The 26,818-nt window shown below is 37.0% G+C and overlaps 1 protein-coding gene and 1 long non-coding RNA gene across 2 annotated transcripts; both read right to left on the reverse strand.

The window, feature by feature from the left end:
- Nucleotides 1–3,475: 3,475 nt before the first annotated feature.
- On the reverse strand, nt 3,476–6,743 carry LOC134221305 (uncharacterized). Its single transcript, XM_062700508.1, has 3 exons — nt 6,615–6,743; nt 6,208–6,538; nt 3,476–4,947 (listed from the first exon to the last, which is right to left on the reverse strand). The coding sequence occupies exons 1-3, from the start codon at nt 6,643–6,645 to the stop codon at nt 3,588–3,590; spliced, it is 1,722 nt and encodes a 573-aa protein (XP_062556492.1). The 5' UTR covers nt 6,646–6,743; the 3' UTR covers nt 3,476–3,587.
- A 5,201-nt stretch (nt 6,744–11,944) lies between these two features.
- LOC134224570 (uncharacterized) lies at nt 11,945–12,399 on the reverse strand. The gene is made up of 3 exons (XR_009982982.1): nt 12,186–12,399; nt 12,075–12,119; nt 11,945–12,012 (listed from the first exon to the last, which is right to left on the reverse strand). It is a non-coding gene; the product is annotated as an uncharacterized LOC134224570 (long non-coding RNA).
- Between the last annotated feature and the right edge of the window lie 14,419 nt (nt 12,400–26,818).

Below are 26,818 nucleotides of genomic sequence, written 5' to 3' on the forward strand. Positions count from 1 at the left end.
CTGTCATTTTATCATTTTATCTGTATTTCTGCTGCATTCCCGTATAGATAATAAGCAACAATTTTATTTCAAAGAGTCTTATTGTTTAAAATTGACGCAAATTTGTTTAGCGATTAATATCAGAACACGGTTGGCTTTTCCAGTTTCCTGATGTGTCAATTGCATAACGACCCTTTGGATTCCAGCATGTTTACAACAGTTCAACAATAATGGTAAGAGTTTGGTAACATGTAACCGTAAGGTTCTCAAGCAGGCATTGAATAAAATCAGATCATGAGAAAAAATCGGGTTAATCTAAGCCAACTTGATGCTCTGCCGCGGGGCAAGTTATGAGCTTCCTAAGATCTTTGAAATTGGACGTTCGATGATTAACCGTTTAGAGGCAATCATCGTAGAATCCAAATTTAAAAGTACTCGCGTTTTTAAAGGCACACCACTCAATATGGGAGCAACGCACAAAAGTCGCAGCAAAGCTGAAATAATGAAAATGACAGTTGTGCGTTGCTTCCGTATTAAGTGGTGTGCTTGAAAACTCGAGTACTTTTAAAAAAACTTCTATGATGATTGTCCTTAATGATCTTCAACGCTCACCAATAGGAGCATATTGAGTGAAGCGAATCACTTGCTAAAACAACAATGAGCGTCGATATGGTGCGCTTTTAGAAGAAGACATTCAAGCATTCTAAAAATGAAGACCTCTAAGAGTCTAGAACTCTAGCACACTGAATGGGAGGCGTTGATACTTTCTCTCGACTATCTTATCACCTTGAAAGAAGAGCGAATAAAGCAGAACGCATGATGTGGTTTGATTGCTTGGCTTCAGTGTACTAGAGCAAGCGGGGTACGCATGCAAAAATCGTAGATTACATGGTTACATGGCTTGGCTTGTTAGACGGTGTTGCTCATTGTTTATCACAGCAACGATCACTCCTACTCGTTGTTTGGCATCCATCTGAGCGAGGCAGTTCACTCATTGGCTATGGATGCTACGATTGCAATAGATCAATGCTCATTCACACTTCCAATGCCTGCTCTCAAGTGTTGTGTTTGTGATGGCGAGGTATCAGAAGTGGAGTACCCCCTGTGAAGTTCCCATGAGATCGCTGGTGTAATTCTAGCTGCTTCGATAGGCGAGTGATGCGTCAGATGTGGTTTTACTATTATTTATTCAGCCTAAGGCTGGAGGAGGATCGATCCACCTTGATCGCTGCACACATCGCCTTCTAATGCTTGTCGCATCGTTGTAGAGAACTATTTTTACTCCAAGTGCGCGTTGGTCCTCCACAAGCATTGTCTAGATATCGTGTCCAAGGAGGACTACCGCCACCGGTTTAATGAGGGAGTCTGTTTGGTACGGCGGTGAACTCTATTCGATCGGAGTGTTTTTTGGAAAGTACGTACGCTCTCCTGCCACGTTGTGTCTTCGAATTTGTCTCCTGGTATCGTTATCGGAGGTCAAGTGAGCCCAAGTACACGAATTCTTAAACAACCTTGATTTTGTCGTTATTGATACAAGCTTGTAGTGAATGGCCGTTGTCTTCTCTTGAGCCCACTTTGTCTTCAACGTGTTAATGACTTGTCCGATCTGCTTTGCTTTCCCCTTCAGTCTGATGTAAGATTCTTCCATCTACATTGGATACGCTTGACCAATGTGCAGAATGCAGATTTCTGTAACCATTTTTTTAAACAATGGAATGTGTTATGCCTTGCGTTCATTTTTTCCATAATGTCAGGGAAAATTGTGCACAGAACTTTACTTTTAATCACACCGACAACAAGAAAGTTTGCTACAATAGAAACGTTTTCTTGTCACCACAATTTTTTGTAAGGACGTGGCCGATGCTATTGTTAATTTCAAATATTTTATTATTCAATTTGTATTATGAAATTGACGAAATATGAAATTGAAATTGGAGATTGTTTCAATTTTGTGAAAACTACAATCTCCGAGTTATGAATAATATCGCAAAAATGTCAATTATGATGCACGTGCATCACTTAAACACACTCCACATACTTTGTAGTACATATTCTAAGTATTTAGCTTAAATCACACAAACAAAAAAAAATTGAAATTTTGTATGAAATTTTTTTCCCGTTTTTGGCAACATCCCCATTTTGGCAACATTAAAATCCGGTCGTGTTGCCAAAATCGGGAAGGGACTGTATAATATCATTCAACAGAAAAAGAAAAGAATAACACCAAATACACAAATTGTATTAGGGAACAATACTGTAGAAAGACACGAAAGAGTTAGGGATTTAGGAGTGATTTTAGATTTGAAACTAACTCTTTTTGATCACTATAACACAATCATCCACAAATCTAATAATATGCTACGCTTTATCAAGCGTTTTGCTTCAACTTTCAGGATCCCTACACAATCAAAACACTATATATTTCATATGTACGATCTATACTGGAATATTGTAGCATTGTATGGTCGCTTTATACAACCACAAGAAAGAATAGAGTCAATACAAAAACAATTTCTAATATACGCTCTTCGTAAACTAGGTTGGACGTCATTTCCTCTTCCATCTTATGAAGCACGTTGCATGCTTATAAATATACAAACTTTGAAAGAGCGTCGAGAAAGTGCAACGGTTTCATTTGTTAATGATATAGTTTCTCCGTGTTGATTCAACTGAAATTTTTTCGAAATTTAACTTTTACATACCTTCTCGGCTACTTCGACATAGAACATTATTTTTAACCAACCACTGCCGAACAAATTACGCCAAATTTGGGCCTCTCAACCGAATGATGGCTGTTTACAATCAACACTGCGAAACTATTGACTTAATAATGTCTCGGCATAACATTAGACAGTATTTTCAAAGAACAAACATTACAAATTCAGCAATATAAATTCAAAATCAAATTATACATCGCTTTACTAAAAAAAACTATTATTTAATTATACTATACACGTGATGAACTTATTGTAAGCATAAAAAATCACGATAATAAAGATCTAAAAAAAAATTATACTATAGCATTACAAAAACAAACATGTATATGTATATGTACTAGTCTACGTTGGTTGACGAAATAAAATAAATAAATAAAAACAGCTGAGCAGAGAGCAATGAATTGGTCCTCGGTCCACTAAGCTAGGAAGGAAACCACAGAACATTTAACACCACTTATTTTTTAAAAACTCACTCACTAATTTTACCTTCAAATTAAACTAAAATTACTCAAGCAAAATCTTAAACTTTTAAGAAGGTGTAGTTTACGTCGAGCGGTCGTGTCTTGTATACAACCCCATATTTTTTTGTCTTTTGTTTTCAATTGTTGAAATAGTTAGAGACTTAAAAAATATGGTTTCTTTGGGAAAGGTTGACCTTAAGTGAGCCAAAGAATCGATTGAGACAATAAAACGAGATGCAATTTTTGACGAGAAAGGTCAATTCGGTAGATTTTTTTCACATACATTCCATCGGCCCCTAATATTGCGCTTGCCTGACCAAAAATGGAACAGGGTGTGATTTTATTCTGCGTTTTATTATTTAATTGAAATTTAAGTAACCTTTAAACAAAAATGGCAAAATTCATCATACTTATGAAAAAGAAATTTATGTTAATTTCCAACGCTTATTTTGTTGCGCATCTGATCCATCATTTCGTCGTCGAAAGACATCCGTAACAAGTTCTGGTAAAGTATGATCAACTCACGAACCTCAACCAGCGGATGCGCATAGCCGTAGAGCTGAATGAACTGCTGCGCAGCATTAAGCTTATCCAATTTCGTGCAGTCTTCGTCCCTTACAATTTGGTGCACCACTTCCAAATGTTTGTGGAACGCTTGCGGATGCCGCTTCATTAGTTTGGGCGCTGCGGTCGGTTTGCAAATCTCACACGCGCAAGTGAAGTCCAAAATTGTCGTCATGATGAAGCGGTCCAACTTATCGGTTTTGCCAATCCCGGATTCGTACGAGATCAGAATTTGCTCATTTTTCTGGATGGGGCGCAAAACAATGAACTTTACCTCTCCGGAGTTGAAGACCGTGTGTGTGTTGGGGACGCAGGAATGGTTAAAGAACGACGCTAGTTGGAAAAACGGAACGCTATCCCATAGACCTATGATCATTTTGCAGGATGCATTCATGTAATCATGGATCGATTGCAACATGAATCTCAGTTGCTTCTTCTTTTTGAATAAGGAACGGATCAGTGGTTGTTCGAAATAGATTCCGCAAACAAAAGCAGCGGAAGGTTGTGTCAATAAGTTCATCATGGAGGAAGATCTCTCCACTTTTACTGTATGGAAAAATTTGAACGTATCCAATGGGTCAGGTTTGATATAGTTCCTGTCAAACGGATTAATTTCTTTCCGGGTGTTTGCTTTACAGTATTTCATCATCTCATTCACGTTGTCGTTAAACTGCGTCAGTCCATAGAAGAACATCTTCAATCCTATGGAGTGAGCACCAAAAGGTGCAGCACTCAGTATCTTAAGTGAACCACAGACGAAACGATGGTATTCCTTCCAGCTGATTTGCAAGCACTCTTGGGTGCAATACATCACCTCCACGCAATGAGGGCATGGAATTAAGAGCGCATCATTACCCGAAGCACAATGATCACAAGCAGTGAATTTCACTTCTGGACCGTTCGCAACTATTTTAGACCGCTCGTGCAGAATCACATCTCCGACCTTGAAATCTTTTTCGGCTTTCATCCCGTATCCAAGTCCACGATATTTCCCCAATGTTATTCCCTTGACCATGATAGGAATCGTAGGGTTCGCTTCCAGTTTCATCACAAATTTCGGACATTTATTCGAGGACTTATTTTCCCTGGCTTGAATTTTCGCGTTGCAGTTGTGCTCTCGTGCTACCAGTTTAGACATCAATCTTTCCGGGTAGTTGTGCTGTCGGGCCAGTTGGATGTTTGCTAAGGCAAATTCATATTCCTGGATTTCATAACACACTGCCGATCTGGAATGAAAGGATGAATTAAAATTTTAAATAATCGCCCTAGCGGTATTCATAGCAATATTCTTGGTCATAATGTTTTAACATATTGTCCGATTTGACACTTTTTTTTAGCCAATTACACTAATTCAATACCAACATTTGAAAAGAGCTGGTTCACCTGGGAGCTCGCGGCGGATAGTGATATGTAATGGATATGGGGCTTGGGGCCCTCCTTAGCCTAGTGGTAAGATGCGCGGCTATAAAGCAAGACCATGCTGAGGGTGGCTGGGTTCGATTTCCGGTGCCGGTCGAGGCAATTTTCGGTTTGGAAATTGTCTCGACTTCCCTGGGCATAAAAGTATCATCGTGTTAGCCTCATGATATACGAATGCAAAGATGGTAAGTTGTCTTAGAAACCTCGCGGGTAATAACTGTGGAAGTGCTTAATGAACACTAACCAGCGAGGCGGCAATGTCCCAATGGGGAATGTAATGCCAATAAGAAGAAGAATGGATGTGTGACTTTACCACCAGACAAAAAAAGGAAAAAAACTAACAGTACGCGTCGCGTAGCAGAATGGAGGTACCCGGTTTGAACATCCTGTCCTTGAGCTCAGGACTTGCAATCAACTGTCATATAAGACTCTGATTGTGACTGTAGATAGCAAGTTCTGAACTCAAGGACAGTTTTGATGACCTATCAAATAAGAAAAAATCTCCTGCTTGATTTCACCACTGTGGTTGTAACCTTACAGAGGCTAACTTCAATCTTAGTCGTATTCAGTGTCTCGTACTTGACTCGATTAAAGTACGAGACACTGAAGACGGCCTCGGCGACGGCCTTACATATCTGAAAAGTTACAATCAAGTTGCGGAATTAAATGGGATAGTACGAATACTAACTCGTCTGACAATCGCAATGAAAAGCTTTGAATAATTTCCTAATAATTATTATTGTTTAACAAACAAACAGAATATATCAAAACATGGACTGTGTAATACCCCTTGAAAAAAAAAATAGAGTTTGACATGGTTCAATGGCGCATTAGCAGAAGTTTGGATTAGTGTGATAAAGGATGATTGTTTCTTACAACAGAAGAGAAATCGATCAATTTCAATACAGTTACGCCCTTATGATTCTAGGCGCAAGATATGTTATCAAAAAATGGCGCCAGAATTAGTTTTTATTTGCTAGATTTGGTTATCTTTAGTTGCCAAATTGAATAGCTCTCTAGTAGATATCAATTAAATAAATTATAAATGTTAGAACTATGCCACAAACCTGTTTGCAAAGCCAATTCCCAGATCCTCCGAATCGCCAAGGGCCCAGCAGATACTCTCGTTGTACTTGCCCATTGCATCTTCATACATTTTCTTCGCAAACAGTTTGTTTCCCTCCTGGCGTAGTGTGACTGCCTCCAGGTTACTTTTCGGTTTATCCAATTCGAAATCTTTAAAGACCATCCGCGGTGGATTGTGCCGGATGTAATCCAAGTAGCCAAATACGTCACCATTGATTAATTCGGGAAACGCTTCCGTGGCTGCGACATAATACCGTGAAAACGCCGATTGTTTATCACGGTTAGGCGCATCGAGCAGGACTCCAGTTCTGACTGCAAGATTGATGGTTTGATTATTAAACATTATAGTTTTACAAAATGGACAATATACCATTATGATTTTACTTACTAAAAGCTTCCGCCAATATGTTTGGAAACATGTTTCTCGCATTCACTTCGTATTAGCGTACGCTGAATATTTTTTTTTTTTCATTCACATTTGGATCGCTTCGTTTAATTATTTGAAACGACAGCTTCCGTTTTTTTCCTGTTTCCGTTTTTGATGAGGAAATGTCAAATCAGTTTGCCGTTATTTCCGTTATTTCCCCACACACGCTTTGCTGGTTCTACCCATTTTTTGGGTAAAAAGTTACTCAGTCTTCACGCTAAGACGATCCCCACCAGTGCGCAAATAAAGCCAAAATAGCAACCTCTATCATGACGCGAACTCGCACCGGTCGTTGGTAAACGGGTTTGGGTATATTTAGATAGTAGAATCTATAGATGAGCGAAAGCATGGCTGAGTCGATTTTTTTGCCCGTGCACACGCACATATGACGTCACAGCCCTTAACGTTTCCATTGAAATCGTGACGTCATGCTCGTTTGGAGACACGTTTGACAGCTCGTTTGGAGACAGAGGATTTATCTTCGCTCATCTATATATTCCACTATCTATAGGTTTGGGAAATGTAAACGCCAGAGTCTATTATATCCAGCATTTTACGAGCGCTAATGGCCGTCACAATCAAGCTCAGGTTTTGGTAGGGTGGAAACAGTTTGAAATTTGGCTTGTGTCGTTTGACACAAAAACGATAAGTTTCCATCATCAAAATGATTAAATCGTGATGATGATGATTGCTGCGATGTCAAACGACACAAGCCAAACGTCAAATCGATTGCACCCCACCAGCACATTAGTTAAATTGTGGCGGCCATTAGCGCACATAAAATGCTCGATAGAGTTGCGCAAAGAGGATCTTCTTACTCTTATTCTGAATGATGCTCTTGTTATTATGTTTGTAACATCTAGTTAAATAAATAGGCAAAAAAGGGTGATATGTTTTCTGCATCCCGAAAGGATTCCCCAAGGAATCCCGAAAGGATTCCCCAAGGAATCCCGAAAGGATTCCCCAAGGAATCCCGAAAGGATTCCCCAAGGAATCCCGAAAGGATTCCCCAAGGAATCCCGAAAGGATTCCCGTCGGAATCCCGAAAGGATTCCCGTCGGAATCCCGAAAGGATTCCCGTCGGAATCCCGAAAGGATTCCCCAAGGAATCCCGAAAGGATTCCCCAAGGAACCCCAAAAGGATCCCCAAAGGAACCCCGAAAGGATTCCCAAGGAATCGAAAGGATTCCCCAAAGGAATCCCGAAAAGGATTCCCCAAGGAATCCTGGAAAGGATTCGCCAAGGAATCCCGAAAGGATTCGCCAAGGAATCCCGAAAGCATTCCCCAAGGAATCGAAAGGATTTCCCAAGGAATCCCGAAAGGATTTCCCAAGGAATCCCGAAAGGATTCCCCAAGGAATCCCGAAAGGATTCCCCAAGGAATCCCGAAAAGATTCCCCAAGGAATCCCGAAAGGATTCCCCAAGGAATCCCGAAAGGATTCCCCAAGGAATCCCGAAAGGATTCCCCAAGGAATCCCGAAAGGATTCCCCAAGGAATCCCGAAAGGATTCCCCAAGGAATCCCGAAAGGATTCGCCAAGGAATCCCGAAAGGATTCGCCAAGGAATCCCGAAAGGATTCGCCAAGGAATCCCGAAAGGATTCGCCAAGGAATCCCGAAAGGATTCCCCAAGGAATCCCGAAAGGATTCCCCAAGGAATCCCGAAAGGATTCCCCAAGGAATCCCGAAAGGATTCCCCAAGGAATCCCGAAAGGATTCCCCAAGGAATCCCGAAAAGATTTCCCAAGGAATCCCGAAAGCATTCCCCAAGGAATCCCGAATGGATTCTCAAAATATTCTTGCTGAAATTCCCACAAAAGTGCTGTTCAGAATCTACAAACCTAATGCACAAAGCATTCCGCTTGTGATTTCCTAAGGATTTCGTTCGAGGTCACCAAAGTATTTTGCTCGAAATCTCTAAAGTATTCCGCTCAAAATCTTCAATCTATTCTGCTCAGAACATAATGGACCTTCATTCAGAATGTCCTAAAGGTTTTGTTTGGAATACACAAAGGATTTTCAACAGAACTCCTAAAGAGTTTCCTCGATAGATTTCATTTTCTTCAAAGGAGGAATCCTAAAAAATGCAGTGTGGAATGATAGGATTTCTATCCTACCATCCAGAATAAAACAAAAATCCTTAGCAATTTCGTTAGGATCCATTTCTGTAAAGTAATCCTTTCATAATCGAATATATTGAGAAAATCATTTGGATATGCAAGTCGATGCCCACGTAATGTTTTTTCAACACTGCGTACAAATACGCGTCGTCAAAAAGACGCAGGTGTGCATCGGGAAAAAGCGATAACGCTGCGTTGCCGCGTCGATGTACACCTGCGTTATTTGGAAAGACGCTACGTTGGGATTGACCCTAACTATGTACTTACGTTACGCCCGCTCTTTGACGGACATGAGAAGAACGGTCAGGAAGATGATTAACGATAGACTGCGTAGTTGGCGAGGTGCAGTTATGGACCGAGCAAAAAGAAGACAACGCAGATGCCGCTCCGTTTTTAGCCTAAAATGTATAATATGGATATAATAAAAAATACAACGGTTTGTAATCAAAATAATTAGGGTAAATAATATTTTATAGGAAAATGTTATTATACTGTAATATTGTGATTATGTCCCCTATTTCAAATTATATCCTAAATAATACTTACCTTATTCATTACATTGTTCTTCAAACGGATCAGCGTTAGTTCGCTCAAGCCAGCCTTCGTTAAGTTGACCAACAACTTGCGGAGAACCAGGCCATTTGTTTCTTTTGAGGCCACCTTCGGATAGTGTTCCTCTCGCCGAAACACATCTCGAAAAGACGGTCACCTTCGTCAAACGCACAGTGTACCACCGCTAGGTTTCGACCTGGCGTAGAAACGATCACATCCGGCAGCAAGTGCTAGAATCGTTTTAAAATTCGAAAACTTCCCCTCGTGAGCCAGTATTAACGCACTAGCAGAGAACTTGATCGCTCGTCGTTTTAGTTTCTCGAACAGCGGAATGCAAAAGCAACCGGTTTCACCCGAGCCTATCATGGCCATTGCAACCACATCGCGGTTCCCCATATTAGTGGGATAGTTTTGCGCAGCATTTGAAGTGGCACGTATCACATTTTAAGAATTGTCCTCAGGATCTGCATGCACAGCCCCATGGTCTGAAATCAGTCCTTTTTCTCCATTGCCGTCGTCGTCGAAATCCGTGAAATGCTAATCCATCGGATCGATCGGATTTACCCGTATCCATTTACGCTGTACTGAATTAGGCACTTTGTATCCCATTCTGAGGATTGCATACAGAATCGGCCTGGTGAATTCCATTGCCTGAAATTCACTCTTATTTTGCTTCGCCTTCGTCGCCGAAAATCAAGCCCACACTTCAGGTGAAAAATCCGTTCGGATCTCCCGTTTATCCATTCCGATGAATTTCACGTAATTTAACACATTCTTTTGATCAAATACACACGAATTAAATACGTTAAACTATTTATTATAATTTATAAACCAAACTATCAAAGCCGCGAGAAAACACCGAAAATTACCGTCAAAGCAACTTCACTTCCAATCCAACACAACATGGCGACAAAACAGCATCATCGTTGCAGAAGTCCAATGTCAAGTCCGCAGTGTTGCGATAAAATTATATACCAATGTATATAATATTGTATCTAATTCGTGTAACTTTACACAACTCTGTTGGATCTTATTGGTTGCATCATTTTCTGTGTGATATTTGATGTTTCGACAATCAAATATCACACAAATGCGACGTAAAGGGAATTGATCAATTTGTTTTTGTGTAATTTCAAGGCAATGTGAAATTACATCAAAATGAATGTTATTATGCATTAAGATTTTTGAATTACATTGAAATTTTGGTACATCGCTAGAATTACATCGAAGCAGATTACATTATTTTTTGCTGTGTGGTACAAAATAAGGAACAAGACTAATCGGCTCCATGGTTAGGAAATAACTACTTTATTTGATTCTCAGATCGTACATTCAACACAGTACATTTTATTACATCTCTGATACTCTCTGATTATCAACAGAGAGATAAATCTTATCTCTTGGGTTTTATCGAAAGTGGGGCTGTTCAAGTAGCCACCACAACACCTCTTCCCTTGAGTTAGAGCTCTAATGAACGTTTCACTAAAAAGTTAACTATTTCCAGTAACAAGAGATAAAAAACCTTTCATTCATATCACTTAATTTCATTTGAAAGTTGTCTTCAGCTCTTATCATCAACATACTTTTTGTTCTGCTATACTGGATATAGCTACCTATTTTGTATAGATGAACAAACTTTAATAAGTTCGAAACAAAAAGGACAAATGTCCACAACACTTGTTTTCTAAATAATCTGCACAACTTAAAGCTTTTAATCATGCGTTCACCATCTCGCGTTTTAAATCCAGATTTCCCTTCTTTGTCGTAGCCACCATATCGCCGATCATCAGTCTTACCATTACGCATTTGTCGCCATCGTGATCATATTGGCGATCAATGGTGCGCTGGTGCTGCGCGGGAACTGCTGATATTGGTTAAAACCAGTAAACTTCCACCGAAACGTTCTCGCTTGTAAAAATTCTGGACAACATGCCAATGTCTCTTCTAACAACGGCGCAAAACATCTTCATCAGCTTCTCAGTGCTCTCTATATCCACTAGTATTCCAGGATGCAACGGAATGCCGATTAAATATTGCCTGATTTTCTCAAAATTGCACGCGGCGTACCCTTCAGGAAAGGTACCGCCGCGTTTTTTGCACCCCGTTTACTTGATTCTTATGGGTGAATAGCATTGCGGTGTATGGTTTGGCGCGGCCGTACCTTTCGACAGTCATTCGCCGCGTGAAGTTTTGTGCAAGTACACGAAAAAAAATCTTCATAACGAATGTATTCGGCAAAACACATACATTTTTGCCATTGCGATTTCGTAATGAAACATATACCCAATTGGAATAGATACTATACGACACTGCATAAGATAATCATAACATGAAACTTATACATTTCATGTCAAATGTGCATATGCATGATTAGCGTCGATAAATAACCTGTATAAGTTAAATTTATGATCGTCATTTGGAAAACAATAACAACATTATTTGGTTCTCAAATTAATTTTATGACAGATAATTATCCCGTTTTCTTTCATTTTCAGGTCACTTTAATGTTTAGGCTTTTCTATTTGTATAATAAACATCCTAAATCATTCATAAAACAAGATGCAGGTTTTAATGCAGGTAGACGCATATCATTATGCTAGCGGGTTTTTCTTTGGGCATTTTTTTTTCGCGGGTGCTAACTATGACCGGATCATGATCTGCAGCTGCAGCTCGGGATCTTCAAATCACTGGAACATGAAAATATTGTGTGATTGTGTTCAATCTTTTCCATAATAATTATGTTACGTACCTGTTTTTCTCTCGAGCAGTTTATGCTGTGCATCGCCATTTTTCGCTATAAGTTATCAAAACAAAATATTCAATTATATAACTGAAAAACGAATATAAATTTTTATGTTACCTTAACTGTAGGCGGGCCGATCGAGCCAAGATTTTCGATCCGTTCCGTGGTGAGTAACCATTTACTGCAGACCGAAATAAAAAACGTTTACTTCGTTGAATCACTGCAATCTATTGAAAAAATACCGGATCTCTGAGCTGCTCCAGCGCCATGCTGTTTTTTTTTCTCAATCCCGATCCTAATCGAAAGTATAAGTTTAGCCTTATACATTTTTACCATTAGGCAAAACTTATACTTTCCATAGCAAAGCGAAATATAATACATGGACACGCTAAATACATTGAACGCAAATAAGTTATGAAGATTATATGCAGTGGAATGAAATGTATGTTGCTATACATAATGAAGGCCATAAATACAATAAAATGAATAAAATAATTACTTTTTTTTACGTGTACCCATTTGGGAACATTACAAAAGCCGTGCAGTGTATTACATCCAGAGAATCTGACAATAGTAATGGCTGAAATGTATTCACGGTATTCACTGAGAAAGTATCATCGCAGTTGCATTGCAAGCAGAGGGCACTAGTTTTTACAACAATTAATACGAATTAACTTCGACGTATGGCGATTCCTTCCAATCGGTTGACCTCTCTGCTGTAATGTTGATGAGAATACGCTCATGTAATACATATCGATACACAATACGTTACTATTTATCGTTATACTGCAGCGAACAAAACAAAATAGGCAATCACACGCACATAAAAGCAAAATGACAAAATTAACGATCACTGAAATTTATGTCTTTCGTCACAGTATACCATAATGATATACAGAAAAGCTGTCGTTTAAAATATTTGTGTTCTAACTTCACATATGAGCCATTTGCAAAATGATGCCTACATAAAAAATAATTAATGACTACACAAAACATAAGAACAATGTAGCTTAAAATTTAACAAAAGATTATTCTTTTCTGTTTAAACAAATGTGCATCTGCATACACTTCGAAATTTAAAAACTGGTTGTCAAAAAAGTTTGATAGCAACAAAACTTAAAAACACGTTTTCATTGTGATCGTTCACTGATAAAGACATTTGAAAAGAAATAAAAGAAATATCGCCAGTTTACCGCACATAACACAAAATTATCTAAAAATTCGAATTGAAACATGCCGATTAGAAATAAACTTTTACGGGGAATTAAATATTTAAACTATGAAAAAAAAAACATACAAAAAATCATCAGTTTTATCCTCGTCGCCACTGTAACATCTAGTTAAATAAATAGGCAAAAAAGGGTGATATGTTTTCTGGTACAAAATAAGGAACAAGACTAATCGGCTCCATGGTTAGGAAAAAACTACACTCAGAAACGAGAAAAAACTAAAATAGTATAAGTTTTAATCATTTTATTCATATACGACGTTTAAACGAACGATAGAATAAACTCAATACCACGAAGCATTAAAAGTTATACCACAGACAAACAGACGTAACAGCTTGAACATTTTTCAGAAAAATCCATCGCTCAACTCCTCTACCACCATCTTTCGAGCATGTTACACGAAACAATGTTTCGTATGACATTGTCACCAGAAGGCGCTGGAGTGAAATGTCAAACTAGAAGGATTACGACGCAAGCGCCTCTACTTGTGAAACGCGCAATCAATCAAATCCAAATTGATCGTTGATACCATGGTCGATGGTAATTTCTTCAGTATTACGTCTGTTTGTCTGTGGTTATACTATGCATGAATATTGCAAAATTAAACTTCATTAGTATTCAGTGATTACCTGTCAAAAAAAATCACGTGGAGTTTCTTTTAAAAGTGTGCCTGAATAAATTGAAGAAATTCCCAAGATCTTCTTCTTCTTCTTCATTGGCATTACATCCCCTACTGGGACATTGCCGCCTCGCAGATTAGTGTTCATTAAGCACTTCCACAGTTATTAACTGCGAGGTTTCTAAGCCAAGTTACCATTTCTGCATTCGTATATCATGAGGCTAACACGATGATACTTTTATGCCCAGGGAAGTCGAAACAATTTCCAATCCGAAAATTCTATAGACCGGCACCGGGAATCGAACCCAGCCACCCTCAGCATGGTCTTGCTTTATAGCCGCGCATCTTACCGCACGGCTAAGGAGGGGCCCCTTCCCAAGATATTCTTCCACAAAAGATTGCTTGGAACTGGAAATCCATATTTTAAGCTCCGCTGAATCCCTTGTTATTGGAATCTTTCGGACATATCGACGAACAAGGAGACTATTTTGGTGTTGTTCGGAACATTTGCTCAGAGAAAGGTGAGTACGATGAACATATTAAAACAACTGTAATGGAGTTTGTACAACTGAAATAAATATTATTTCTAGGCAACATGCTGACCATGATGATTTATTCGAGTACAGACTGGGACCATTTCGAAAATTTTAGGCAGATGCAGCAATCGAGGCAGCAGTCTCACCACAAAAGATGATCCCGAGGTTAATCCAACCATATTGATTTCAGGCAATTCGATATTTTTTGACAGAATGTAGATTTAAGATTGTTACGTATGTTATGTTATGTATTTTATGCTTTTAATCTAATAAAATTTCAATCTTTTACTTATTCTAAAAATTAATGAGCAAAGCCCAAACAAAACAACATTATCTGATGCAGAATCCATCTAAATCATCTTTCCACATTATACTTTTTCCACATAAATAAAAGTTATACTAAGCTTGTTTTGTTGGCCGTTAAACTTAGCCGGGGTCAACCAGGCGAATCGTCATTTAGTATGACTTCTAATCTATTTAGTTTAAATTTATTTCAGAGTGTACTTTATTTGATTCTCAGATCGTACATTCAACACAGTACATTTTATTACATCTCTGATACTCTCTGATTATCAACAGAGAGATAAATCTTATCTCTTGGGTTTTATCGAAAGTGGGGCTGTTCAAGTAGCCACCACAACAATGTTGAAAACTTTCATTTTTGTTCAACCCTTCAAGTGACTTCACGGGAGTGATCAATTCTAAAGCTTTTTAATTCGATAACCAAAGTCACCTACAGAGTGCAAACACGTGAGTTTCTTGTTGCAACTTTATTGGGGGGTGTATTGAAGTTTTTTGAAGCTGTTTCTAGAACAAATCTAATACCTACATTTCAATTTATGAGTTTTAATTTGCCATAATAATCATCAGGCGATAACAATACTTCCGCCTTACCCACAATCATTTTGTTTACTTTGCTCGATAGGTAGACGGTTTGACAGTTTAATAGTTAGATTTGGCTTCACTCTTTGCGTAACTCTATATATAATAGACTCTGATAAACGCAACCTTCGGTGAATAGCGAGTTGGCAAATTTGGCGGTCGCTCCAACCGTTGCCAAACCATCACACGGAAATATAGAGTAACGCATAAATAAAAAATGTGCCTGAAAAATTGTTCGGTTATTCATCATCAAAACCATTGTGATGGAGGTCAGTTTAGTTTGGATTTCGACTGATTGGCGGCGCTCTGCCGTGTCAAGCATATCTGTCCCATGTCGAAAAATATGCAACTGAGAAAAATGCGATTGAAGTTGTAAACATATTTTCCAGTTTGTAGCTAAATTGCCCCATGAAATTTTGATTGATAAACGAATATCGATGAAAATAGTGAATTTCTAATGGCTTAGTATTTATGTTTCAAAGGATAAACACTGTTTTTTAGTGAAATTTATTCAGTGGGACATTTATGCTGCGAAATTGAAGACAAAATTGATAATTCCAAGCATATTTGTCCCAGTGCTAGAGTATCATCAGATAACTTTGCGCTTAGCAAAAGTTAAGTTGGGTCTGGATAATAACCTGATTCAAATTAGATGCATTTGGGCCAAACACAATGGATACGTTTCCCATGGAAAAACTGTCAAAACGCACGCTCCATAGAAAAAAATGTGTATAAAAAAGCGAAATAATGAAATTGTATAAGGACTTGTTGTACACCTAAGGGCCGATGCCCACGTAGCGTGTTTTCAAGCTGCGCGCACGCCGCGTCCACGCAAGGTACCCAGCATCAAATGTAGTCGTGCACACGACGTTTACGTGTGCATTACTCCATTTGATGCTGGGTACCTCGGGGCAATGAGCTTCATACAAATTAAAATCAAACATTTATATTTGTAATACTTTAAATATTTCACGTTTGATATCTTTATGTGAATCGATAACTCGATTCATATTGGAAGAGAATGAAAAATGACAAACTGACAACAGCTGGCAGGCGGATGACATTTGGCGTGACAGATTGGTTTGACGTTAGAAGTTTTGCGGCAAATTACCGCTTGTCGTGTGCATTCATAGCCTGATTCAACGCCGAGTAACGCTGCTTCAACGCAGCTTGAAAAACCGCTACGTGGACATCGGCCCTAAACATAGTACGAAGAACACAATTTCATCTAAATGATAATTTTTTCATTTAATCAAAAGAACATCCATAAATTACGCAACGCTTAGCTGGGAGGGGTTGCGAGATGTATGACGATCCATATCATTTTTAGAGGATTCATACAAAAAGTGTAAGATAGGGGGAGGGATGAAATAGCCAAATTTTACGTTACGTGATTGGTGGACTTTCTTTAAGGAAAATTCCTTTGTTTACGCCACGCGAAACCTGATATATTTTATGTATGTAAAAATACAAGTTTATCCACCTAGCGGTGTTTGTGTTTTTCTCGTGATTAGATAAAAAAATGAGTGGGAATTTCTTAGCGTGTTTTTTTGTGTATAAATCGTATTTTGGCCAGACTTTTGATCCCATTGTCCGATCTGGCCAATTTTCAATAGGAAACAATGGGACAGGATTCCCCGTCGAATGCAACTTATTGCAAGCAAATCGGATCAAAATAAGTGCTTAAAAGATGAGTGAGTTTTATTTTGCGCACATACATACACACACACGCACACATATACACACAGACAGACGGACAGACATCATCTTAATTCGTCCGAGCTGAGTCGATTGGTATATACCACTATGGGTCTCCGGAGCTTCTATCACAAAATCGTCTTGGAAGTGAATATATAGCCTTTTCGTTACACCTTGGTGTACGAGAAAGGCAAAACAATGGTTTTTCGTATGAAAGTGCACATTTCTAGGACCCCCCTCTCCCCTTAAGTGTTACGTTATCTTTAAACATTCCTTAATATATGTTCATTAAACATCAATTACATGTTACTAACTCTTATTTGTGATAAATGCGTACTCTTACCCCACCGGTGGGGTAAGAGTGCGTTTTCACTTGTTTTGCAATAAGGGTGTGGTGACCGATGCTGCTTCCAAATTTTCTGGCTTCTTAAGGCATTTTGATTTTGCATCTATTCGTCCAAAAAGTATTCACAAAACTGACAAAACTTTATACAGATAAACACAGCGTACTGCGATTTTTCACAAACTAGAAAACAGAATCATTACTATAGAAACAAGTTATGCTTAGCAGCATACTTTACATTTGATATAAATGTTTTATTATGAATACATTTGCATCTATATTAACTATCACCATATTCTCCACATCTTTTCCCATCTGTACTCTTATAATGTGTTCAGGAAATAAAAATTCATATATATTTCATCTCAAATTCAGCTAAAACAATTATCTTTTATGTTATACTTATTGCGTACGCATCACGCAATAGATATAATATCCAACTAAATCACCTATTCGCAATACTCATTAATCAATTGTGTTAGAACCGATAGTAATTCCGTATAAATAATAAATAATGAAAAATCTAATCCAAATCAAATTCAAATCTGATTCATATCCACTTCAGTTTCACTTTATATATCAATTATATCCGAATTCTATTTTAATGCAATTAAAATTTTATCAAAATCAAATCTAGATTCGATTCAACAACAATGTAAATCAAATTCAATCCCATATCATTCTAATTTGAAATCAATCAAAATTCAATCCTAAACCAGTGCAAATCGAAGCCACACCAAATTTATAACTAACTCTTCAATTGAGTATTTTACTGCCGTGAAGTTCAATAAAATTCAATTCAACTCTATTCTTGTTTCCATTCAATCCGACACAGCTTCAGTTTTGATTTTATTCTATGTACACAATTATATTGTAGCCAAACCTCATTTCAACCATTTTTTTTTTCACTTCAATTAATATGACAAATAATTCCAACAAAGATTTGATCCCATTTGATCAAACTCCAACTGATATGCAATTCAATTTTAATCATGATATAGTTTCACGCTGACCAGATGTGTCAAGCATCTGTTATGTAAGTGAAAATATTTCAATTATTGCACATACCAAAAGCTGATATCAACGATATTCCTTTCTTGCATGTCAAATATAATTCAAATTTACAATCAATCCATCTTTAATTAATAACAAATATTCAATATATTTCTTGATTCCAAACATTATTCAATAAGATGTATTCATCCAACATATCCAATTAAAATAGATTCCAAACCTAATTTCTTTCATATTTATCACTTTGCTTATACTTATTAATTTAAAACAGATCACTAGACGAGGACGTCAATCACATCAATTCTTAGTTTGAATTGTTTTTGTTCCGAATTTTGATTCCAAATTATGTTCTTCATAATGCTATGAATTTCAGTTACGATATTTTCACTCAGAACAGATGTGTCAAGCATCTGATACATAGATAAGTGAGAGAACATCATAAATGAAATACATATCAAATTAAAATTTCTTTTCCATGGTGCGTGTTGTTTGTTAATCGTCGTTCAATATCAGTCCATTCTTCACGTCTTTCTCACGACATTTTTTTCATATGCCGCTTGAAGTTCGATCCGAGGTAATCGCTAGGGTTTTCTTTTTCGGAAACAGTTAAGAAATTGTATTACTTTCTCGCTCAGAATTTTTCTCCACAGAGACCTCACGCTCTAGCTTATTTTTATGTTGGAGACCTCTCGCTCCATTGCTTTCTCAGGAAGTCTTTTCATATTGAGTATCTATTCGTTGGTTTAATCTATTATGATATAGTTTAACGATGAACAGATGTGTCAAACATCCGTTGTGTAAGTGATGGAAATATTTCAATTAATATCTAATTTGAAACTATTAAGTATTTCTTGCAATCAATTAAAACTTTAATTCAATCCACTTCTAATCATTATCAACATTCGGTAAGTCTTCATTATATAAATTTTTAATTCCAATTCATTGAGATTCCAATACCAAACCAAATATATGAAATATTGAATAATTCGCTTATTTTTATATATTTTTTAACTCTATTTTGCCAATCATATGTCATCCACATTAAGTCTTAATATTTTTGTAATTTAATTCCAAATTACGTTCTTTGTAATGCAATGAATTTCAGTTATGATACTTTTACTCAAAACAGATGTGTCAATCATCTGATACGTACTTAACTGAAATACATAACATATTTTGAACTTGTTTTTCATAATGCGTTTTGTTGTTTTTTTTTGTTAATTATCGTTCATTGTCAACCTTAACATCATTCCCAATCCAATCATCATCCAATAAATTATGTATCTTTCATTGAGACCTCACGCTCAGATTTTTTTTCTCCACAGAGACCTCACGCTCTGGTTCATTTTTATTTTGGAGACCTCTCGCTCCATTGCTTTTTCAGAGAGTATTTTTAATTGGGTTTCAATTTACATTTTATCTGTGTCTGACGAAGTAGCATACTCGTAGTCTATTTTTCTATATCTAATATTACCATTACCTACAATTCGTTACTGTTACGTTACCATCACTCATAAATCTTCAGGGAACTTGTACTGCGCCATGTGGTGACCGATGCTGCTTCCAAATTTTCTGGCTTCTTAAGGCATTTTGATTTTGCATCTATTCGTCCAAAAAGTATTCACAAAACTGACAAAACTTTATACAGATAAACACAGCGTACTGCGATTTTTCACAAACTAGAAAACAGAATCATTACTATAGAAACAAGTTATGCTTAGCAGCATACTTTACATTTGATATAAATGTTTTATTATGAATACATTTGCATCTATATTAACTATCACCATATTCTCCACATCTTTTCCCATCTGTACTCTTATAATGTGTTCAGGAAATAAAAATTCATATATATTTCATCTCAAATTCAGCTAAAACAATTATCTTTTATGTTATACTTATTGCGTACGCATCACGCAATAGATATAATATCCAACTAAATCACCTATTCGCAATACTCATTAATCAATTGTGTTAGAACCGATAGTAATTCCGTATAAATAATAAATAATGAAAAATCTAATCCAAATCAAATTCAAATCTGATTCATATCCACTTCAGTTTCACTTTATATATCAATTATATCCGAATTCTATTTTAATGCAATTAAAATTTTATCAAAATCAAATCTAGATTCGATTCAACAACAATGTAAATCAAATTCAATCCCATATCATTCTAATTTGAAATCAATCAAAATTCAATCCTAAACCAGTGCAAATCGAAGCCACACCAAATTTATAACTAACTCTTCAATTGAGTATTTTACTGCCGTGAAGTTCAATAAAATTCAATTCAACTCTATTCTTGTTTCCATTCAATCCGACACAGCTTCAGTTTTGATTTTATTCTATGTACACAATTATATTGTAGCCAAACCTCATTTCAACCATTTTTTTCACTTCAATTAATATGACAAATAATTCCAACAAAGATTTGATCCCATTTGATCAAACTCCAACTGATATGCAATTCAATTTTAATCATGATATAGTTTCACGCTGACCAGATGTGTCAAGCATCTGTTATGTAAGTGAAAATATTTCAATTATTGCACATACCAAAAGCTGATATCAACGATATTCCTTTCTTGCATGTCAAATATAATTCAAATTTACAATCAATCCATCTTTAATTAATAACAAATATTCAATATATTTCTTGATTCCAAACATTATTCAATAAGATGTATTCATCCAACATATCCAATTAAAATAGATTCCAAACCTAATTTCTTTCATATTTATCACTTTGCTTATACTTATTAATTTAAAACAGATCACTAGACGAGGACGTCAATCACATCAATTCTTAGTTTGAATTGTTTTTGTTCCGAATTTTGATTCCAAATTATGTTCTTCATAATGCTATGAATTTCAGTTACGATATTTTCACTCAGAACAGATGTGTCAAGCATCTGATACATAGATAAGTGAGAGAACATCATAAATGAAATACATATCAAATTAAAATTTCTTTTCCATGGTGCGTGTTGTTTTGTTAATCGTCGTTCAATATCAGTCCATTCTTCACGTCTTTCTCACGACATTTTTGTTCATATGCCGCTTGAAGTTTGATCCGAGGTAATCGCTAGGGTTTTCTTTTTCGAAACAGTTAAGAAATTGTATTACTTTCTCGCTCAGAATTTTTCTCCACAGAGACCTCACGCTCTAGCTTATTTTTATGTTGGAGACCTCTCGCTCCATTGCTTTCTCAGGAAGTCTTTTCATATTGAGTATCTATTCGTTGGTTTAATCTATCATGATATAGTTTAACGATGAACAGATGTGTCAAACATCCGTTGTGTAAGTGATGGAAATATTTCAATTAATATCTAATTTGAAACTATTAAGTATTTCTTGCAATCAATTAAAACTTTAATTCAATCCACTTCTAATCATTATCAACATTCAGTAAGTCTTCATTATATAAATTTTTAATTCCAATTCATTGAGATTCAATACCAAACCAAATATATGAAATATTGAATAATTCGCTTATTTTTATATATTTTTTTAACTCTATTTTGCCAATCATATGTCATTCACATTTAGTGTTAATATTTTTGTAATTTAATTCCAAATTACGTTCTTTGTAATGCAATGAATTTCAGTTATGATACTTTTACTCAAAACAGATGTGTCAAGCATCTGATACGTACTTAATTGAAATACATAACATATTTTGAACTTGTTTTTCATAATGCGTTTTGTTTTTTTGTTAATTGTCGTTCATTGTCAATCACAACACCATTCCCAATCCAATCATCATTCAATAAATTATTTCATTGAGACCTCACGCTCAGATTTTTTCTCCACAGAGACCTCACGCTCTGGTTCATTTTTATTTTGGAGACCTCTCGCTCCATTGCTTTTTCAGAGAGTATTTTTAATTGGGTTTCAATTTACATTTTATCTGTGTCTGACGAAGTAGCATACTCGTAGTCCATTTTTCTTTATCTAATATTACCATTACCTACAATTCGTTACTGTTACGTTACCATCACTCATAAATCTTCAGGGAACTTGTACTGCGCCATGTGGTGACCGATGCTGCTTCCAAATTTTCTGGCTTCTTAAGGCATTTTGATTTTGCATCTATTCGTCCAAAAAGTATTCACAAAACTGACAAAACTTTATACAGATAAACACAGCGTACTGCGATTTTTCACAAACTAGAAAACAGAATCATTACTATAGAAACAAGTTATGCTTAGCAGCATACTTTACATTTGATATAAATGTTTTATTATGAATACATTTGCATCTATATTAACTATCACCATATTCTCCACAAAGGGTTCTACCACAGAATTATCTGTGGTTCTACTAAAACTAATCTCAATAATTTCAATATTTTTTTCCGCTGGGTAACATATAGGAAGAATATATGAATCATCGGCATTGATTTGATATACTGAAGCTTGCTTCATAAGAGCCACATGATCGTTTGAAAACTAAGTGCGTACTCTTGCCCCACTCTACTCTACGCTCTTTTAAAATATTGGTCTATATAGACTATATTCTATAGAATTCTTCTGTAATTTGAAGTTGATCATCAATTCCCTTTATGAAGGTGGCCTGTGCCTTGTGCCTTGTTTATTACATTCAGTATTTGTATCGATTGTAAGCAGTTGGCATTTCCACGGCATTTCTTCTGTGAGAACTCTTACTCTTCGCCGTGCTTCAAGACAAACTATTGTAGATCCAGTTGAAAACCGAACTGAGCTCTCGTGACAATCGCATTTTCTCCCATTTCTGGATGTCGCAACTGCATCGCGAGCAGTGCGCATCTATGCCATAGCCGTGCGCAATCCTGCGCACCACTCGCGATGCAATTGCGACACTTGGAAATGGGAGAAAATGCGATTGTCGCGAGAGCTCAGTTCAGTTTTCAACTGGATCTACAATAATACTAGTGAAGGCGGCATTCTCTTTAGAGCCAGATAGAAAAGCTTTTGAGCCGGTTATGAAGTATATTTTCTTACAAGCCTTGGCCACAAAAAATGGATCCAAGGGCCGCATCCGGCCTGCGGGCCGTACGTTGGGCAGCCCTGATTTATTGTCTATCCGGAATAAATTTATACCGCTTTTTATACCGAAGTTGGATTTTTCTCCAGATACAGGCAACTTTCCCAACTTCGGAAATAGTGCGCTGGATTCGCCTAAAGATGCGCTAAACAACGCATCAATTTAGTTTGACAAATAAAACTTCGGAAGAAAGTTCGGTTCGGAAGTCCCGACTTCCGAATTCTAACTTGGTGCTACGCCGACAATAGTATTGCGAGAACAAAGAAAACTTCTAATTTTGCGGAGCATAGAAGAAGAAGAAGACTAAGTGTCGGAAACTTCAAATGACATGCACTGTACGAAAAGTGTTGATATTCCTTTATATCAAAAATATTCGAGAAGTCTAAAATGTTTAAAAATCGCATAAATACGTACCGAAATGCCTTGAAAGTATCATATAACTTATTTAATAGATATAGCGGCATGTAACACTCGTTTAAAGTTACATATTTTCTTTGATTTCAATAATCAGCATTCACACCGAAAAAATCAAACAACATTATTTTCCGTGCATCAAGTGATTTGACGTTTGCGGAACCACTTTCCGACGGTCGACCGTCGGACCCTCGTTCGAATTTTACTATCTTCTCGCAATAGTTTGTCAATAACTCATTCCAGAAGCTGAATTTTAAAATGTGTTGTATGGTGGCCTTCCAGTGAAAAGGTTTTTCTACAACTCTGCCTAATGGTTAGTTGTTAGAATTCAACACTAATAAAAATCCACACATTTTTATTGGCAAAAATCTAAAGAAATTTACAAATAAATTCTATGTGTGCGTTAAGCCCCAAACGCAATACAACGGAACGGCGACGGAAACGGAAAATCTGACAGAAAATATATGGGCCAACTGTCAAATTTGCCGTTTCCGTCGCCGTTCCGTTGTATTGCGCTCGGGTACATGGTGGTGCCCGAAAAAATGGCCACCACTCCGTCTATGTATTCGTCAATGCTAACATGCCAAATCTGATGTGCCAACAGAGTTACAACATTGACCAATACTTAGTCTTAGTCTTAGTCTATAGATTAGTTAGACCATGGTTACAACACAGACAAACAGACGTAACACTTCTCATTTCAACATCGTCCACGTGTTTAACGGTTGATTTGAAATTCATCTTTGTTACGCGATTGTGCCAAGAGAGGCGCTAGTGTTCAATCGCTTTGACATTTGATTAGTGAATATGCTGCTGAATGTTTTATGTGTTGATGACGATGATGATGATGATGATTCATATAGAAGTATGCGTTAGGAGCAAACGTCAAATAGGAAATAATCATGGTCGACTGTGTTTCTCGCGATTCTGATAATAGATGGCAGAAGTGTTTTCTAAAAAAAGTATGGCGATAATTTTTCGAACAATTTGTATGAAGAGTTACGTCTGTTTGTCTGTGGTTACAAGATCAAAGTCCCTTCCGAGCCATTCGTAGCTTCAGTAGCCATTTTAATATTCCGATAGTACTGCAGTTTTGATTTGAATGTCTCCAACACAAGAAATTCCAGTTCCAGATCGTCTTTCTCCTCCGAAACCACATCGTAATGCAAGAGTCGGAATGAAAAAAAAACAAAAACAAAAATACCTTGAACCTCGGCTTGAACATTACACGAAAAATACAATTCAAGTTCAAAAATACCCGAAAAATACAATTAATGATGAACTTAATACACTACAATACTAAAATACATAAAAAATACGGAAATACACAAAAATTCCTCAATACGCCTTTTCAATTCAGGCAGATGAATCGTAAATACACAAGTTGACAGGGTTTAGGGTCATTTGGCCGAATGCCGTTTGGCCGAATGTCGTTTGGCCGAATGCCATTTGGCCGAAAGGGTCATTTGGCCGAACGCCATCTGGCCGAATGCCGTTTGGCCGAATAGTTGAAATTCTCCGAATGAAGAATAAACGAAGAAGAAGGAAAGAGAAAGAAGAAAGAACCATAGAGTAAGAAAGAATCAAGGAAGAAGAAAGAGTCAAGAAGGAAAAAAGAAAAACAAAAGAAGTAAGAAGAATAAAGAAGAAAGAAAGATGAAAGAAGAAGGAAGAAGGAAGAAAGAAGAAAGAAGAAGGAAGAAAGAAGAAAGAAGAAGGAAGAAGGAAGAAGGAAGAAGGAAGAAGGAAGAAGGAAGAAGGAAGAAGGAAGTAGGAAGAATAAAGAAGAAAGAAGCATGAAGGAAGAAGGAAGAAGGAAGAAGGAAGAAGGATGAAGGAAGAAGGAAGAAGGAAGTAGGAAGAAGGAAGAAGGAAGATAAAAGAAGGAAGATAGAAGAAGGAAGATTGAAGAAGGAAGAAGGAAGAAGGAAGAAAGAAGAAGCAAGAAGGAAGAAGGAAGAAGGAAGTAGGAAGAGAGAACTAGAAAGAATAAAGAAGAAAGAAGGAAGAAGGAATAAGGAAGAAGGATGAAGGAAGAAAGAAGAAAGAAGAAGGAAGAATGAAGAAAGAAGAAGGAAGAAGCAAGAAGGAAAATGGAAGAAGGAAGAAGGAAGAAGGAAGAAAAAAGAAGGAAGAAGGAAGAAGGAAGACGGAAGATGGAGGAAGGAAGAATGAAGAAGGAAGAAGGATAAAAGAAGAAGGAAGAAGGAAGAAGGAAGAAGAAAGAAGGAAGAAGAAATAAGGAAGAAGGAAGAAGGAATAAGGAACAAGGAAGAAAGAAGAAGGAAGAAGGAAAAATGACGAAGGAAGATGTAAGAAGGAAGATGGAAGAAGGAAGAAGGAACAAAGAAGAAGGAAGAAGGAAGAAGGAAGAAGGAACAAGGAAGAAGGAAGAAGGAAGCAGGAAGACGGAAAAAGGAAGAAGGAAGAAGGAAGAAAGAAGAAGGAACAAAGAAAAAGGAAGAGGGAAAAAAAGAAGAAGAGAGAAGGAATAGAAATAATGAAGAAGGAAGAAGAAAAAAGGGAGAAAGGGGAAGGAAGAGGAATTAGAAAGAAGGAAGTTGAAAGAAGAAAGAAAGGGGAATGAAAAAGGAAGAAAGAAAAAGGAAGGAATAAGAAAAAAGAAAGACGGAAGAAAGAAGAAGGAAGAAGGAAGAAGGAGAAGTGAAAAGGAAGAAGAAGAAGGAAGAAGAAGAAAGAAGAAGGAAAAAGGAGAAGAAGGAAAAAGTTCTCTGTTCACTTTTCTCTTCCCACTTTTCACATTTCACTTCTCACTTCTTACTTCTCTTTACTCACGTTTCATTTCTCAATCTTCGCTACTTGTAATTTGAAGTAAAATTTTTAACTATTCGGCCAAACGGCATTCGGCCAAACGACCCGTTCGGCCAAACGGCATTCGGCCAAATGGCGTTCGGCCAAACGGCATTCGGCCAGACGGCATTCGGCCAAATGGCCTGACACCAGTTGACAGCCCCTCGGTATTAA

Source organism: Armigeres subalbatus, chromosome 3 (genome assembly GCF_024139115.2).
Source record: "Armigeres subalbatus isolate Guangzhou_Male chromosome 3, GZ_Asu_2, whole genome shotgun sequence".
Lineage (NCBI taxonomy): Eukaryota > Metazoa > Arthropoda > Insecta > Diptera > Culicidae > Armigeres > Armigeres subalbatus.